This window comes from Sciurus carolinensis, chromosome 17 (genome assembly GCF_902686445.1).
Source record: "Sciurus carolinensis chromosome 17, mSciCar1.2, whole genome shotgun sequence".
NCBI classification, from domain to species: Eukaryota; Metazoa; Chordata; class Mammalia; order Rodentia; family Sciuridae; genus Sciurus; species Sciurus carolinensis.
In genome coordinates, this window is record NC_062229.1 from 18,874,871 (window position 1) to 18,893,963 (window position 19,093).

A 19,093-nucleotide genomic window follows, 5' to 3' on the forward strand; every position below is an offset into this window, starting at 1 on the left:
CTCTGCTTCATGTATTTTAAGACACTCATTCTTTGCATCTTCCTTTGGTCTCATTCCCACCTAAGGTCTGTTCATAATGCAACCTATTGGATCACCTGTACCCTATCTTTGCAGACATTGTAATTCTGTATAAATACAACTGGGCCTTTCATTTGCAATTACTTACACTGAGGTATGGACATTTGTATTTTGATTGATACATGATACTGGCATACATTGATTGGGCACAGTGTGATATCACCATGCATGTGTGACACATATACTGATCAAATTAAGGCAATTGTCATTTCCATCTACTCAGACATTTCGATCATAAAACTGGACTTCACACCCTCTACCCAACCTCCCCATCACTCCACCTGAGTTCTAGGGACCACTGTGCTACTCGCCACTTCTGTTACATTAACTTCACCCACTTCCTCATATGAGCAAGAACTTGCAGCTCATGCTTCTGGTCTTTTAGATTGACATATATCCTCAAAATTATGTGATGTGTACCTACAGTACTGAGTGAATGCTGTCTTGAAAACTCATTTACAGGAATGATGTCTAAAAGGGTTTCAATAAATGAACCCCATTATATCACATTACTGTACTTCCCATCACACCAACTATATTGAATTTTTCTACTCATCCTCTCTACCAATTATTCAAATTTCAGAAATGGCTCTTTCCCACCAATGCAATCACAATGCCTCATCCTATCATTGGAAATGCCTTTTTCTCAGTGAATATTTGTCAAATGTTGTGAAATTAGCAGGACAGACGGTTAAATATAAAATAAAATCTACAACAGAAAATGTCAAGTTTTAAACTGAATAAAAGATTTTGCGCTGGAGAATAAATTCAATATAATAAATGCTGATATTATTAACAACAGCACTCAGTAGGTGACAGCAGTATTTCCATGTTTTATACACATCACATCACTGTTTCCCAATATCTCCTTTATGTGACATATTAGTCCATTTGCATTACTATAACAAAGTGCCAGAGACGGATTGTGTTATAAAGAAGTCCATTATTCTCACAGTTTGGAGTTTATCAACTCCAATTTGCATGACTCCAGATCTGGTGAGGGAGCCTCTGACTTCATCCCATTCTAGTGACTGGAGCTGTGCCAGGAACACACCCAAGTGGGAGAGATCACATGGAGAGACGGGAAGCCATAGAGATGTGGGGGGGACAGTCCTGCTCCTTTATCACAGCCAAGTACACAATTTAATGTTGGCGTGGTGTCACCAGGGGATGCAAACTCATGAGTTCACCTTCTTAAGTGAGGTTCGTGAGGGACCAAAATGCTGGTATACAGGCACAACTGTATTCTACTTTCAATTCCTGATTTATCAGCTTTTCCTTGCTGTGACCTAAAGTACTGACAAGAATATTTAGAGAAAGATAAGTTTATTTTGGCTCTCACTTTCAGAGTTTCAGTCAATGGACAGCTGACTCCACGCCTCTGGGCCTGAGATGAGGCCAGACATCATGGAGATGGGTGAGAAGGAGGAAATCAGCTCAAAGCAGGGTAACCAGGAAGCAGAGAGAGCTCCACTCCCAGGAGCAAAGTACAAACCCAAAGCATGCCCCTGATTACCTAGCTCCTCCAGCCACACCCTGCCTGCCTACAGTTATCACCCAGTTGATCCATTTAAGGGACAATCCACCCCTTGGGTTACAGCTCTGTGATCTAATCACTTCAGCTCTGAACATTCCTGCCTTGTCCCACACCTGGTCTCTGAGAGATGCCTCATATCCAAACCACAGCACTGCCTTGGATCCTTAGGGAAGATGAGCACCTTTTCGTGATTTTGTGTTATACTGCATTCCTGCTTTACTGAAGTACAGTCAGCATGGTGGCACACATTCAGGTGACAAGTGATGGCTTGACAGACAGGATCAGTGAGGCTATGAGCTCCTTGCATTGATTCTTTCTCTTTTTTTTTTTTTGGCTCACCTAGTTGGATCATATAGCATAATATGTATTTTTACTCTAACTGACTAAACAGTGTATACATCTACAAGGTTGTTTTATAATGCCTAACATGTTCTAAATACATTCCCTAGGATTCCCTTTGTTTTTTCTTTCCTGTTTGTTTAACAAAATTGAATTCATCAGTTTTGTTCTCAGTTCTACTATTTCCTTTTCTTCCTCCTGAGTACACTCAGAGTGTTCATTGGCACTGTCTTCTACAGCCCAGTACAGTTGAAGATCTTTCCTACAACTTCCTTATTTTGGGCATTAAAGCAGTAATCTAGTTTATTTTGATCCAATTATTATAAAAAATCTGAGCAACCTTTATTTCAAAATCTTTTCCTTCTGTACTTATTTTTATACCACTAATATAACTTTTGATTTTATTGATTTTGTATTTTCATATTCTACTGAATTGATGTATTTAGAGAAAAAGACAAATTCACAAAGTCTAAATGAATACAGATTTATACACAATTTCATAAAAAGTTGAAAAAAGGTCCATTATGCTCCTTCACTTAAAAACTACCTCCCCAAATCTATCCTTGTGAAAAGCACACCTGAGCTGCCATTCCAACATGCCTTCTCAACTCTGCTTCATAGACACCATGAGTTGGGGTAATGGCTGACAAGCTTAAAACAAGAACATGGGGATTGCCAGGTATGGTCATTTCCTCTTGCTGCTAGAACCAATGAAAAATTTGATTAATTAAAAGAGCACCAATTAAATATGTTATAGTTCAGAAGACTGGTAGCCCAAAATGAGTATCACTGGGATAACATCAAGTTGTCTACTTGGCTGTGTTCTTTCAGGGGGGTGTGAGGTGTTGTCAGGGTTTGCATCTGGAGTATTCCCAGAAGCACATGTATTGGAAGCAGCATCCCCAGTGCAGCAAGTTTGAGAGGTACAGCTATTAGTCAGCATCTGGTTGTGGGAGCTCTGACCTCATCACTGGATGTTTTGATTTAGCTATATTTTGGCCCAAATATCTCACACATCAGACAAAAATCACAAAATAAAGGGTTGTCCAGTGATTCCTCCACTCAAAAACCCAGCATCAATAACAATTAAAGTCACACCCTCCCAGTCACCTAGGAGTCCACCTGAGGAGTGCCTTCCTCCATTTTGATTCACTTCCTAATTTTTTAACCCAAATCATGTATGTACATGACAGTGATGGACCTTAGGACCTTGCACAGCTGTTAAGGTGGAACCACAGACTTGGACCCGTGATCTACAACATCAGAAAGGAGAAGGGGGAGTATGTGCCACAGTAGTTAGGACATTACTAAAATGAGCACATACGAGTTCTCTCTCGAGCAAACATTCGTGAAACATGCACAATAAAAAGACTTGGCCGCATTGCTCCCAAACAGGGTAACTAAATATTGCACTCTCTGAAGTTCTATCATGATTTTCTTTCTTTGAATTTGACATTAGATTTCAACAGTCTGTTTCTCATAGTATGACATTGTAGAGACTGGTGTCTCTGTACCAAGTATGAGCAAGGGATGGCTTCATTCCTAGGAGGAGGACAATGGGAAGTGGATCCAGGAACACAGTATGGACAAGTTGTGTAGAAACCCTGAAACACATGGGCATAAGGAGCAACACAGTAGGTCTTCCCTTCTGGTAAGAAGGTCTCACCCATGGAACATTGCCTTAATACCATCCCAGCAGTCTCTGCTTTTCTTTGTTCCCAGCCTCTGTTGGCATCTTAAGTATGTCAATATCATCAGCAATCCTTTCCATGTAAATAGTATCCTCTTCTTTTTTTTTTTCTTCCACCTACACTCTAATGTTGCAAATATTCTCTGGGATTTTATGGTATGTAAAGAGTTGCCTCTACCTGGTTTTAGGTGGGATGATGAAGCTGTATCTCCTCCAATATTCTGATCATGTCATTCCTGAATGAAACAAGACATCATGGTGGAAGGGTGAGCAGCAGGCAAGCAGCTCTGAGCAGGGCAACCAGGAAGGAGAGAGAGCTCTGCTCCCCAGGAACAAAATACAAACCCAAAAGCACATCCCTATCCCCTCCAGTCACACCGCACCTGCCTAAAGTTGTCAACAAGTTGATCCATTTTAAGGGGAATAATTCACCCATTAGGTTACAGATCATTGATCAAATCACTTCACCTCTGAACATTTCTACCTTGTCCCACACCTGAGCTCTGGGGAACACCACATATCCAAACCACAGCACTGCCTTGGATCCTTACTGAAGATGAGCACCTTTTCAAGCTTCTGTGTTAATCTGCATTTCTGCCTTACTGAAGTACAGCTAGCATGGTGGAACATATTCAGGTGACAGGTGATGGCTTGACAGACATGTACAGTGCATCATAAGCTCCTTGCATTTATTCTTTCTGTATTTGGCTCACCTCCTTGAATCATATGGCATAATATATATTTCAATTCTAATTTACTTTAAGTAGTTCATATATCTACATAGCCATGATTTATAATGCCTAATGTGTTCTAAATTGATTACCTAGGTTTGCATTTGTTTTTTCTTTTCTGATTTCTTGACCTAAACTTATGTAATATGCTTGAATTCATCGGTTATGGTTTCAGTGCTACTCATTTTTTTCCATGTGCATATGGGCTCAGAGGGTTAATCTATATTCTCTTCTAAAATCCTCTACAATTTAAAGTCTTTACTACAACTTCCTTTTATTATAATTTTTGGCATTTAGATAGATATTCAGCTCATTTTGAAACAATCAATGAATAATTATCCAAGCTCCATTTATTTCAAAATGTTTTCCTTAGCACTTACTTGATACCACTTACATGACTCGTAATTTCAGGGGATTTGTATTTTCTTTTTCTATGGAATTGATATATTTATATAGAAAGAGGCTATATTTACAATGTCTAGATGAATACAGCTTTATGTAATTTTATAAAAAGATGGAAAAAGATCTGTAGTGTTTCTTTGTTTAAATAATATCTTGCCTAATTTTTTGTGGTGAAAAGCACACCTGAGCTGCCATTACAACATGCATACACAACTCTGCTTCATAGACACCATGAGTTGGCCAGGGATAGTGTTTTACCACTTAAAACAAGAACATGGGAAATGCCAGGTATGGTCATTACCTCTTGCTGTTGGAACCAATCACAACTTTGGGAGATTAAAAGTGCACCAATGAATTATGTTACAGTTCAGAAGCTGGGTAGTCCTGAGTGGGTATCACTGGAATAAAATCAAGGTGTCTACTTGGCTGTGTTCCTGCAGGACAGTCTGAGGTGTCATTATGGTTTGCACTTAGAGTATCCCCAAAAGCACACATGTTGGAAGCAGGATCCCCAGTGAAGCAAGATTCAGAGATTCACATTTTAGGCAACAACTGGATGTCGGGACTCTGACCTCATCACTGGATGTTATGGTTTAGCTATGAGGTATCCCCTAAAGGCTACATGTGAGACAATGCAAGAAGATTTAGAAGTGAAATGATTGGATTGTGACAGTTTGAACCTAATCAGTGCATTAATCTCCTACTGGGAACTAACAGGGTGGTGTCCGCAGGCAGGTATGGTGCGGTTGGAGGATATGACACATTTGAGGTGCACCTTTCAGTCATATAATCTGCTCTTGAAGAGCGGGGCTCTGTCTCTACTTCCTACTGCCATGTCCTGAGCCACATTTCTCCACTACACACTTCAGCCATGGTGTTCCACCACACCTTGAACCCAAGGCAGTGGAGCCCCCTAAGGACTGAAACCTCTGAAATCGTGAGATCCAATACAAATCTGACCTCCTCTAAAATTGTTCCTGTCACATCTTTTGCCCAAAGTAGCAGTACATCTAACTAAAGCAGTTGATCACTGCATTTCATGAATTAATTCATTGGTAAGTGAATAGGCTACATGGAGGAGGGACCTAGATGGTGGAAGTAGGTAACTGCAGGTGTGACCTGGAAGGGTTCATCCTCTCCCCATCCCCTTTAATGTTCCCTCTCACTCTTTCCTTCCCATCCACCATGTGCTGTGTAGCTTTCCTTGGTCACATCCTTCCACCATGTCTCTCCATGGAGGAGCTAGTAATGAACTGAATATTCTGACCATCATGATAGGGTTGAGCATATTCCTTGTGGCACTGATCTGACTTACAGTCTGACTCATGGTGACACTGGGAAGATGTCAGATGAGGGGGATCTAGGTAGTGGCCATGTTCATAAGATATGAAAATAGGCATATATGGAGGGCATAGAGCTCTAGAATCGAGGACAGTAATGGTGTTGGTACAGGGTGCAGCCACCTCCGTGATACATTGGTAACCTGTGTCAGATGTGGATGTTGTGAAGCCTGAATAATCCAGGTATTGAGGATCCAGGCCTCCACAGACTTAGAGAAGCTTCAGGATCCCTCAAGAAAAACTTCTCTGCAGCAACTGATCCACTGTACTGCCCATGGTCACATGCCCTGAGATGTGCATTCTGCATATGAGAGTGCAAACTACCTCACAATGACAAAAGTCCAGTACCTGAAATGTACCAGATTCCTAACTGGTGGAAGCAACAGCATGGGAGTCAGGACTCCAGTAGGGTGTAGAAGAACATGGCATCTTTTCCAAAGAGATTCCAAAGCAGTTAGTTCCTGAGAGGATGAGAACATTAGAGCCACATTTCCCTCTCTGGAGTTCCCCAGGAGAAATAAGCATTGGTGATGTCATGAGCAGAGGTGCTGATGACCTCTGTGGGGCAGGCTGCTAGGAATCACCATGGGTCCTATTACGTGGGTGAAACAAATAGCCTCTACTTTTCTTCTTTCTTCCTAGCTATCTACTCACATTTCCATGATCCTTTCTAATTAAATATTGTCATCTTTTACCCACCATGTGGCTCCCAGTTTTAAATGGTTCCTTGGAACCGCCTTGCACTTTCCTGCTTTGTACATAGCAGTATCTGCCTGGCTTAGGTGAGCTGCTGAAGTGGCGGTCTCCTGCTACTCCATCTTGATGATGTCATGCCTGAAAGGAATTCACAAAATAAAAGGCTGTCCGCTGATTCCTCCAGTCAAAAACCCAGAATCACTTACAATTAAAGTCACCTAAGAGTCCACCGGAGAAATTCCTGCCTCCCACTCTGAATCACATCCAAATTCTTTAACCTAAATCATGTGCACAAGTGATAGTGATGGACCATAAATCCCTGCACAGTCATTAAGTTGGAACCACAGATTTGACCCTGTGATCTACAACATCAGAAGTGAGAAGAGGGACTATGTGTCACAATACTCAGGACATTGCTAAAATGAGTACATAGTAGTTCTCCCTAGAGCAGCTGTCCCTGATACATGGACAATAAAAAGACTTGGCCACATTGTTCGCAAAGAGGGGTCACTGCATATTGCACTCCATCTGTAAAGTTCTCCCATGGTTTTCTTTCTTTGAATCCAACATTAGATTTCAACAGGCTCTTTCCTACAGAGACTGTTGTGTCTGTACAAAGTGTGAGCAAGGGATGGCTTCATTCTTAGGAAGAGGAGAATGAGAAGTGGATCAAGGAACATGGTATGGACCAAGTTTATAGAAACCCTGGAACACATGGGCATCAGGACCCCAATGGTAGGTCTTCCCTTCTGGTGAGAAGGACTCACCTGTTCAATATTGCTTCACAATAAAGAGTCACCCATAAAGAATGCTATCAGTCCTACTGTTATCATTTTTCTGGAATTGCTTTTACAATGCATGATTTGTGGTTTAAAGATCAGTGCCTTGTGAATTGTTAAAGATGGTCCATACTCTCTTCACTGGAGTACTGAAGACAATGCACCCAGCTTATTTGAAAACTATAAATCTCTAGATAACTACAAACTCCATCTTCTGCAGCGAAACGACCTCTCAATATACTTCCTTAACTAATGCCTGGAACTTCATCTGCACTAAACTTCCAATAATGAATACAGAAGCATTGGCAAGGTCATTGGAAGAGTTGTGTGTGAAGTTGGATGTGGTCCTGCACTCAACTCCCACTTAAGGTGCAGGATGCACATGGCTTTGGACACTACCTGCTCAGGCCTGAGAGAGACAAGGAAACTTCATCTCACAAGTTGAAGAACACACATGAGGAAGGACAATAAACAGTAAAGATCAAGTCCAGAGACAAAAGGACATCACAAGCAAACAGGCCCAGGGGAAGGACAAACATAGCAGGCAAAACGATTTTTCCCAGGGGTGCAAAATACCTGTATGCACAACTACATAGTTTAGTATCCTCACTCATGGAAACTCAATTGCTCAGAGACTAGAGTAACAATGCAACAATTAATTTAATGAGCATTCATGAGAATTCATCCTGAGGTTCTGAAATAGTAAATATGCCCTTGAACCTGTCACCAGAGTTCTGCCCAGCCAGAAACGAGTGGCTTCACCTGTACCATAAAGAGCACTCGTGCCTGACACCATCTCCTGCCCTTCATCAGAGCTGAGCTGACCCTCATCATCCAGGGAAGGAAGAGCAGGAGCTCACCACCCCTTGGGCTGCTGGTGTGGGAGCAGGTAGGAGGCAGCACAGTGCTCACAGGATGAGCCTTGGTGGCCCGGGTGAGGACATTGCAGTGAGGAGAGCCCCTTACTTAGAGGAGTCTGCACAGTCAGCTCCTGTGTCTCTCCACTTCTCTCCCTCTCAGCTCCTTCCCATCTTACTTCTCTTTCCTGGAACCCCATTCTGAGGATATCTTGCCTTCATAATGGAATTGACCATCTCTCAAGTGTTTCCTGCATAGTCATCTCCACCACTTTTCTGGAGCCACTAGAAGTGGCTTTGTTCTCCTGTATTAGAGAAGCTTCTTTTCCTTATACGTATAAACCTTCTCCTTCATTCACTCAAGGTACCTCCTTTTGTATCTTGTGTAGTTAACACAAGTTCATCCATAAAACCTCTGACATCAAGTTATTGAATGGTTTTTGTATCTGTTTCCATATCTACAAAATAAGGATCATAATAGGGTCCACTTCATAGGAATCATATTGGGGTAAAGTTATAGCAAATCAAGCAGAAGAAAATGATAATACTCTCTGTCAGGTGGTATGGCCTCCTCTTCTTCATTATTATCATTCCACTATTATAACACATTTGTTGACAAACTATAAAAACAGTCTGATGATAAAATTAATTAATGTATATAAAACATAACACAAGGGTGAACACAGACAGGTCCTCAAGTAATTATATGTATTAAAACTCTCATTTGTTTTGTGTTAGTAAGATTCCAGTCCCCATTCCAGGAGTTGAAAATGTGATGAATATTTGGAATCTTGGAGATCTATTTTCTAATAAATTCACCAGCATGTCAAAATGCAACTGGAGTGGCATCAGCTTTTTACACATTGGCTTTGTATGAACAGCCTCTAAAAAGTCATCGTGAGTTAAAATTGGTTTGCAGCTACCGATTTGTCATCTGCAACCAGTCCATCCTCCATCAACAATGACATCTTGCCTTTTCTCTGTTTTTTACTGTGCTTTGTGGTTGTACATAGGTGGGATTTCTTGGTACATTGTTGTACATGCACTTGATATAACAATGGAATTTGACCAAAACCAGTCCCCAAATACACAATTTGCCTTTTCCATACTCAGGTGTCTGATGTCTTTTGCACCATCTATTGGATTGCTCTGAACCTCCAGGGCACCGACCAATAATTAGCAATGAGAAACATAGTGTTTTTTTCTTTACTTTACTTTATTCTTCTTCTGCTCCTACCTCAGGGTCCTACTGGAGCATTTTTTGGTGGTAAATCTTGCAATTTTTAAAATTCTTTCCTTGGATGTTGATTTGTTTTCCTCCATCAAATTTGGACAAATTCCAGAAATAAGTTCTACTGTGGGATAGCTTCATACTATGTACTCTGGGATAGCTTCATACACGTAAGAAATATGACATTGCAAGATTGAAATTTTCCTTATGTCTGTGCACATTTTTCTCATTCCTCATCCTAGACATTTCAGTTTACCTTTCGTCATTTTGTAGGGTTTTAGTAGGCATTTTACTTTTATATTATATCAGGATCTTTTTGACATAATCATACATGTGTGGAATTTTATTTTCTGCACCTCAGACCCTGGTCCTTCCTCTGCTGGTCTGTTTCTGTCCCGTTCATTTCAAATTACATCTAACCATTTCTAGTTGTGGAAGATATAGAATTAGTTCTGGAATTCATTTTTCAATTCTAGGGTCTTTCTCCTTTTTAGTTCTGTAGCTCTCCTATGAACTTTATTTTATGCTTTAGTTTTGCCTAATTGTGTTTTTATTCCCAATAGTTTCAAATTTTGAAGTTGCTATTTCTTAAAGATGGATGACATATGTTTTCATTTGCAGTTTTTTATATGATATACCAAGAAACAACTCCAAAAAGAAACAATGATGTCATTGCTCAAGGAATTCCCGGTCATCTACTGGTGATTCTAGCAGAATTTGTAAAAGGGCTATTCGTGAATTTAATTTCTCCAGGCCAGAATAGACAACCAAGTATCCACTCATATCAGTACCTGAAATGTCACTTCCTTTGCCCATCACAGAATTTAGCATGGTTACTGTTTTTCAAAAAGGGCTTCTTGATTACTTCAAAGAAAATGGAATCTTATTTTTATTTCACCTTTTTAAATTAATGATAAGAATGAAATTCTTTTGAAACATTTAATACCTTTTCACATTTTCTTTATGAGACTTTAACTCCCTCAACCCCTTTCCCAGCAATGCATTAATCTTTCTATAATTCATAAATGAATGCTTATGATTGAAATACACTAACTTTGACTAACCAAATAGAATATTTTGCAGTTTTGTACCTGGTATAATTTTCCTTCAGATATCTTCAATATAAAGTTCTAATTACTGAAGTTTCTGTTTTACTTGTACCAAAAAAATTGTAGTCAAAAAATATTCCACTACTTTTAGAGATTATTTATGCCCAAGTATAATTTTATTTTATTTTAATATTATGCTTTCTTTATATAGCTGCTTTCTCTCTCATCCCACAGCGAAGGCTTGATATTTATTTGGGAACATGGAGACTGGTTTTAACATTATGTTTTTAAAATGGTTAATAACTCATTACAATCTTACTGAAAATTTTAAAAAGCTGTCCCAAAGTATGCAGGAATAAGCAATATACATTACCAGGACTAAAATTACATAGTTAATATCATGCAATTCTGTATGAGTTCAGCATCAATATTACATGGAAATATAAATAATTCCATATCTTACACAAAACCTTAACAAGGATCTGCAATATCAAAGCAATAAAATAAAACCAAAGAAGTGTTGAATGTTATAAATTAATATTATTTGAAGTACAATATTACAAAAAAATATGAAATTAGTGAGACATTCCAGAAAAACTACATGCTACCTCATCAACAACCACAAAATAAAGCCCAAACATTTGCTGGATATAATCCAAACAGTAGATATAATGTAGAAACAATCATTCTTAACAACATTAAACCTAAAATACATTCAATATGATTGAAAAGAAATGAACATAATCCACATTTTCTCTTCAAAACTGGGAAACTTTACCCACAAAGGGATCGAACTACCTGTAGGTAAATTCCCACTATTGATATGAGAATCTGAATGTTGTGCAGATTCACAACTTTTCAACTTAGTTTAAAATTTTAAGGACATTTCCAATAAAGTAATAATACTATTTTGCTTAAAAGTAGCCTGATTCTAACATTCATCTACAAGAATAAATTGGAATTAGGAATAAAAATCTGAGGGAAATACTGCTAGGTGACACTGTCTACTCTTAAATACATGAAGAAGATGGATTTTTTTTTTAAATATGAACCAGGAAGCCTCATATGTGATCAGTTTTAATCACTTACTCTTATGAAGGTGGCAGAGGAAATACCTGAATTTTAAGAACCTACAGAAATCATCTGCAGATTATCATAAGAGAAGAAAATATGAACTTAAAATTCACCTTAACTGTCTTCTTCATAAAGAAAATTAGGAAAGCAAGCATCCAGAGTGGGAAAGGTTTGAAGAGCCATTTCCACATGATGGAATATTTTGAGGTGATTCTTTTAAGGTGCATAAGATTCATGCTTACATTTAGAAACTGTGGATTTCTCTATTTAGACATTCCATGATTCTTGAATCTATATACTAAGAGTGATGATTAAAATAAAATAGAAATAGAACAGCAATACCAGAAGCTGTTGACATTTCTAGCAAAAGAACCTCAATATCCAAAGGATAAGACATGTAGAAATCACAAGAAAGAAGCATAGTAAAACAAAGAGCCTTATCATGACAGATCAACCTGCCTGGAACTACAAGATGCTCATTCCCATGTGCATGAGGCAGAACACAGTAGAGCACCTGGGGATGGAGGAGTGCTGTGAGTGCAGGTAAGCCCTAGTTCCCTGTTTCCCAAATACGTGTATCCTGCATCTGAATCCTGCCAGGGCTTCCTAAGAGAGAGCTGCTTCACATCTAGACTATGAAGTTCACGTGGTCAGGTGAGAATGAAAATGCACATTTCACACGATTGCCAGGTGGCTACTCCTGGGGACACCATTTGATAACCACTGACCTAGAGCAAGGTCTTGACTTGTTTCTTTTTTTGGGGGGGTTAAAAATAATTGAAACATGTCAGCAAAAAGACCCAATGATAAGACAAAAATAAATGATCTCCTATGTTCCAAAGGTTTCCATAGAATATGTTGGGGCATCCTGGGAAATCCCTATCTGGAATGACTTCTATGATTTGGTTTCTATAAAGTGACATGATTTGAACCCAGGTGTGCTTAAACACTGAGCAACATGCACAGTTCCTTTGTTATTTTTTATTTTGAAGCAGGATCTCAATAAGTTGCTGAGCCTGCCTTTCAAAGTACGAAGTCCTGCCACAACATCCTGAGCTACTGGTTGCATTAAATTTTGAGTTCCTTCTCTCACTCCTTCTGTGAAAACACACCAGCATCATGGAGAAAGAAAACCAAACAGGGGTTGGAAACTTCCTCCTCCTGGGATTCACAGATGATCCTGACCTGCAGTCTCTCCTCTTTGGCCTGCTTCTCTCCATGTACCTGGTCACTGTGCTGGGGAACCTGCTCATCATCCTGGCCACCATCTCAGACTCCCACCTGCACACGCCCATGTACTTCTTCCTCTCCAACCTGTCCCTGGCTGACATTGGTTTCACCTCCACCACCATCCCCAATGCTCTGAGGAACATCCAGACGCAGAGTAGAGTTATCACCTTTGCAGGCTGCATCTCACAGATTTATTTTTTTCTTGTGTTTGGAAGCCAGGACAATTTGCTCCTGGCAGTGATGGCCTATGACCGCTTCGTGGCCATCTGTCACCCCCTGCACTACATGACCATCATGAACCCACGACTCTGCCAGCTCATGGTTCTGGGATCCTGGTTGGTCAGTATCCTGGGCTGCCTGCCAGACACCTTGACCATTTTGAGACTGTCCTTTTGCACAAACAGGAAAATCCCTCACTTTTTCTGTGATCTTCCTGAAGTTCTGAAGCTCGCCTGCTCTGATACCCTCATCAATAACGTGGTTGTGTACTCTGTGGCCACTGTCCTGTGTGTTTTCCCTCTCACTGGCATCCTCTTCTCCTACTCTCAGATTTTCCCCTCCATCCTGAGGATCTCATCAGACAGAGGAAAGTACAAAGCCTTTTCCACCTGTGGGTCTCACCTCCTGGTGGTCTCCTTGTTCTATGGCACTGGCCTTGGGGTGTATTTCAGTTCTGTAGCCACACCATCCTCTAGGATGAGTCTGATGGCCTCAGTGATGTATACCATGGTCACCCCCATGCTGAACCCTTTCATCTACAGCCTGAGGAACAGGAACATCAAGGAGGCCCTGATCTCAATCCTCAGCAAGATGGTGCCTCTCAGCAAAAGGTTTGATGCACGTCTCTCATGAGTCACAATAGGCTCCATACTGGAGACCACAGAGCCTCACCCTCTCCATCCAACGCTATGGCTACCTCTGCTTTGTGTATTTTAAGGCAACTCATTTTTGGCATCTTCCTTTGTGATTCTCCCACCCTATCAATTGTTCATATTTCTATATATTGTATCATCCTTTTTACTCACTAACTAATAATTTCAACTTTGAATGAACTCAACTGGGCATTCTCTGTTATCTGCAATATTGTTTGGGTTTTTTACTTATATACATTTCTTATTGATATGGAATAATGGTATATCTTGATGAGGCACTCTGTGATGATCAGTATATGTGCACAATGTGTAAGGATCAAATCAGGGTCAATAACATTTCCATGCAGAGAGTCCTCAGCAAGATGATGCATCTCAGAGAAAAGGTCAATGCACATCTTTCATGAATCACAGTGTATACCACACAGGAGACCAGAGAGTGTGGCCCTTTCATTAAATGGTGCAGATACCTTTGAGTATTTTAGGGCAACTCACTCTTAGCATCTTCTTTTGGCCTCATTCCAAACTAAAGACTGTTTGTGATGCAACATATTAGATCACCTGTACACTATACAACATTCATTGAGATTTTTTATGAATGGAACTGAGCTTTTTCTTTTTCAGTTATCTACAGTGAGGTACGGACATTTGTATTTTTATTGATACATGATACTGGTATGTGTTTCTGGGGCACAGTGTGTTATCTCCATGCATGTGTAGAACCTGTGATGATCAAATCAAGGTAATTGATATTTACTTCTGCAGAAAGGTTTATCTTTTCTTTTTACTGGGACTCTCACATTCCTCTCTTCTAGTTTTCCAAGATTATATAATCAGTCGTTATGAACTATGGGATTCTACTGTTGTGCCCAAAGGCTCGAGACCCCACAAGGACCACCAGAGACCACGATCAATGCAAGAAGCAAAGAGTCATTTATTAGCAAGTTCGAACCCGGTCCTCTGCGTCCTTAATCAGTGATGCTAAGAGAGGCCCTGAGCCCTTGTCAGCAGGGTTTTATAATCAAAGGCAAGCAGTTTTACAGTGTTCTTTTAATTGGTTAACATTTGAACAGCTAAACCTCCTCTGGTTGGGTCCGGCCAATCTATTTGATTTTCATTGGGTCCTGTCAGAACTGAACGGTCCTAGTGGAAGAAGGGAGGAGGGAAGGGGTGAACTATGTAGGAGATGAGTCGGGGCTAAGCCCCGCTCCCGTCCTTGACGGATAAGGTCTCCAGGCAACCGCACATTCCTCGGACAAATATCTCTTAACAACCTTGGTAAGCACAGGGGCCCAGCAGTCCTGTTTGTCCTTGAGACAGTTAGCAGCACAGATACCACCCTGCTCTCAACATCCCCCCTTTCCAAGAACATTTAGAGAGCCAATCTTGGGTCTCTATTGTTCTAATTCTTGCTGCTTAATGGGCTGATATTGGCTGAAGTTGGTGGCTCCAAAAACTGGAGCTACAGCTATGGTTATGGCCAGAACAAAAGAACAAATCAAAAGCAAGAACATAGTCACAGTCTATGGCGGCAAGGCTTGATCTTTAGCGGGTTGTCCTTAGACCTGTCCACTCTCCAGGCAGAGTCGTCTAGGGCAGGAAGCACGATGTCGGAAAGGGGTTCAGTCAACTTGGCGTGGGTGTGATGAATCCAGGAGGCGATGCCGTGGACTTTGAGGGCGGTGGGTTTAGTCAAAATGACCATGTAGGGGCCCTTCCACCGTGGTTCCAAGTTGCTCTGTCGATGTCGCTTCACTAGGACCCAATCACCTGGGTGGAAGTTGTGAGGAACAGGAGGTGGCCTGACTCGTACAGACTTTTGAGCTTAGGCCAGACTTCTCTGTGGGCCCTCTGCAGGGCCTGGAGGGAAGATAAAAGTTCAAAATCATCTACATTTTTTTTCTTTCAGTCAGATCAGGGAGTATTGGAGGCGGGGTCCCAAACATGATTTTATAAGGGGTGAGTCCCATCTTATAGGGAGAATTATGCACCCGATATAGGGCATAGGGAAGGAGAGTCACCCAGTTACCGCCAGTCTCCAGGGCTAATTTGGTTAAGGTCTCTTTTAAAGTTCTGTTCATTCTCTCTACCTGTCCTGAGCTTTGGGGTCGATAAGCACAATGCAGTTTCCAATTTGCCCCAAGTACTGAAGCCAGCCCCTGACTTACCTGTGAAGTAAACGCTGGCCCGTTGTCAGACCCTATCATCACAGAAAATCCTTACCTTGGCAGGAGGTCCTCTAAAATCTTTTTAGCCACTATCTGCACCGTTTCCCGCTTGGTGGGGAATGCTTCAACCCATCCTGAAAAAGTATCTACAAAAACTAATAGATATTTATACCCATACCTTCCAGGTTTTACTTCAGTGAAATCAACTTCCCAATATGCCCTTGGCCTATCCCCCCTTAATCTATTTCCTGATTCCCACTTGCTATATCCTGCATTTGTTAACTTACAAACTCTGCAACTTTTGACAATCTGTTCTATCTTATTTTTCACACCTTTAATTCTAATTCCTGCTTGCAGCATCAAGTCCTGTAATTTTCTTGTCCCCATGTGGGTGGACTGGTGGAGCCTGCGCAACACTTTCTGCCCCATCAGTTCTGGAAGTATCATCCAGTTTTCAGAGTCTTTCCCCAATCCATCTAAGCATTGGGCTAGTGGTTGCTGGCGAATCCATGATAAGTCCTCTTCCGTGTAGGTTGGGTCTTTTGGGAGGGTTTGTGAGCCAGAGTCTGGGAGTTGAGCAACCGTGATCAAGTCTCTCTGGAGGGCTACTTCACGTGCCACCTTGTCTACTAAGCAGTGCAGTTGCCCCTGGATACTGGATCAGATGGTTTTTGATGCCCAGGGCAATGTACGATAGCCAATTTCTTGGGTAACCAGAGGGCGTCTATCAGGGACACAATTTCTTCCTTGTTTTTAATAGATTTCCCCTCTGCGGTTAGCATTCCCCTTTCCCTGTAAATAGCCCCATGAATATGGGCAGTTGCAAGGCATAATGACTGTCCATGTATACAGTCAATTTTTTTTTTTTTTGTCTTTTCCCATCGTTAGAGCCTTAGTCATGGTTATCAGTTCTGCCTTCTGGGCAGAGGTGCCTATTGGTAGAGGCTCAGCCCAAATTACCTCTGTCTCAGTCACTACTGCTGCACCCACATACCTTTGACCCTGATGTAGAAAGCTGCTCCCATCTGTGAACCATACTGCATCTACATCAAGCAGCGGATGATCTTGCAGGTCTTCTTTAAGCCCATGAACCTGGGCTAGGATTTCCGAGCAGTCATGTATGGGTGTGTCCAGGTCAGGGTCAGGAAGCAGTGCAGCAGGGTTGAGGACTGAGGGTGCCTAAGTCCTCATGTAGAGCTTCGTCCAACAAGGTGGGAGAATTTTGAATCCCTGCGGCAATCTCGTCCAGGTAAGTTGTCCATTGATACCCTCATCAATGTCTGTCCATTCAAAGGCAAATAGCTCTTGGCTCTTTGGAGCTAGAGGCAAGCTGAAAAAGGCATCTTTTAAATCCAGCACCGTATACCATTGTCTGTAAGGAGGAAGTGCACTGATTCCGACCCAGATCATGCACTCTGGAGTTCCCAAGTTGTGGTCGATTACTCGGGAGTCTGTTTCCTTCTTTTTCTGCTCTCCCTCCCTGCACTGCTACTGCTAATGCTTTGGTTATTTCCCTAGTAGCCCTAAGCTGCTTTTCCTCTGGTGCATCTCTGTTATTGAATACCCACTGGGCTATTCTCATTAAGTCTTGAATACTTTTCCCTTCTAATCCTCTATTTTTGTAACTTACGCCTTATATCTGGTGCTGCCTGGTTAACAAAGCTCGTTACTACTGCTGCCTGATTCTCTGGGGACTCTGGATTCATAGGAGTATACCGTCTAAATGCTCCATTAATCTTTCTACATAAGCGAGGGTCTTCCGTTTTTCTTGCATGATGAATACACTTTGGCCAATTAGTGGGTTTACGAGCTGCTGCCAGGAGACCCCCATTAGAGTCTGGCGATAAACCCGGCGTCTCTCCCTACCTTCAGCCGTATTGTAGTCCCATAATTCACGGAGACCGGACAAGGGGAAGAAGCATTAATTAAGTCAGGTTTACAGTAGGTTGTCATCGTCTTGGGGACCAACTTCTGGCCTCTATCTGGATTCTTTCACCGCTCCTCGGTTGTGAACAGAACTCCGGAGTAGCTGCTGACAGTCATCCCAATAGGTTGATGAGTGAACATGACACTATCTAAAAGGGAATCAAGTCTTTAGGGTTGTCGGAAAACTTAGCATTTTGATTTTTCCGATTATATAAATCACTGTAGAGAAGGTTCAATATTGACGTTAGGGATTGCAGCATTGTCTGGCGGCCCAGTTTCTCGGAGTGCAGAGCAATTGTGGAATCTGGAGTTTCTGGTTGGGAGGGGCCGCTGCCCGCTGGGCTCAGCTCCGCGTTCACCTTGCCAGCCCTCCCGAGCCAGTTCTTTCTTCCTCATTTCTGGCTGCGCCGGCTTCTCTCTGTTCGCAGTCTGCAGTCCTGGTCCTGAGGAGGAATAGGGGCTTGCATATAAGGAGGGAGGTTAACAAGAAGGGGGTCTGGATCTTCCTCCGGGAGAATAGGGTGGGAGCTGTGGGCTTTAACTTTAATGTCCATAAACTTTACAGTCATTTACCCTTGTATTAAAGTACTACCACTACTATCTGTTTTTGAAGGTGATGGCCTATTATCACAAGTTACCTAGGGTTGTATTTTCTGGAAGCAGCTACTTCTGCAAAATAGTAACAGGCACAGTTTTACACAGTGAAATTAGCAAGAGTAAAAACATATTTAGCTGTATAATAGTTATATTGAATTTTGGCTGAGTTCTACATATACCCTGTTTTCAGATCACAGTAATCTTTACAACAAACATCAAACTTTTGAGCACAACTTTAAATGAGTTAAAGCCTGCCTTACTTTGGAGTCATTCTAACATGTAGCAGGGTGAGGCAGAGCCTTATCTCAGGTAAGGCAGGGCTCTTCACAAGTCTTAAGTAAAATGTTCTAATCCTAAAACTAATTTTTGTCCCTTTTGCCATGACCAGCATGACCAAATTTTTAAGTTCAGTGAGGGTCAAAGTATTAGAAAATAAAGGTTTAAACACCGATTTTGAAGATTAAGCTGAGATCAGATGGAGCTCTGTTCTCTGATGGAAA

The 19,093-nt window shown here is 41.4% G+C and overlaps 1 protein-coding gene across 1 annotated transcript; it reads left to right on the forward strand.

The window, feature by feature from the left end:
* Window positions 1–12,922: 12,922 nt before the first annotated feature.
* Window positions 12,923–18,211, forward strand: LOC124968194 (olfactory receptor 7C2-like). Its single transcript, XM_047530489.1, has 2 exons — window positions 12,923–13,848; window positions 18,169–18,211. Exons 1-2 carry the CDS (start codon window positions 12,923–12,925, stop codon window positions 18,209–18,211), a joined length of 969 nt encoding a protein of 322 aa, XP_047386445.1.
* Window positions 18,212–19,093: the final 882 nt, after the last annotated feature.

Excerpts from the sequence above, each read along its gene's own strand:
- LOC124968194 (XM_047530489.1), top strand. The coding sequence starts at position 12,923 with ATGGAGAAAGAAAACCAAACAGGGGTTGGAAACTTCCTCCTCCTGGGA. Across the intron at positions 13,849-18,168 it reads TCAATCCTCAGCAAGATGGT|GGTTGTCGGAAAACTTAGCA; the intron begins GCCTCTCAGCAA and ends TCAAGTCTTTAG.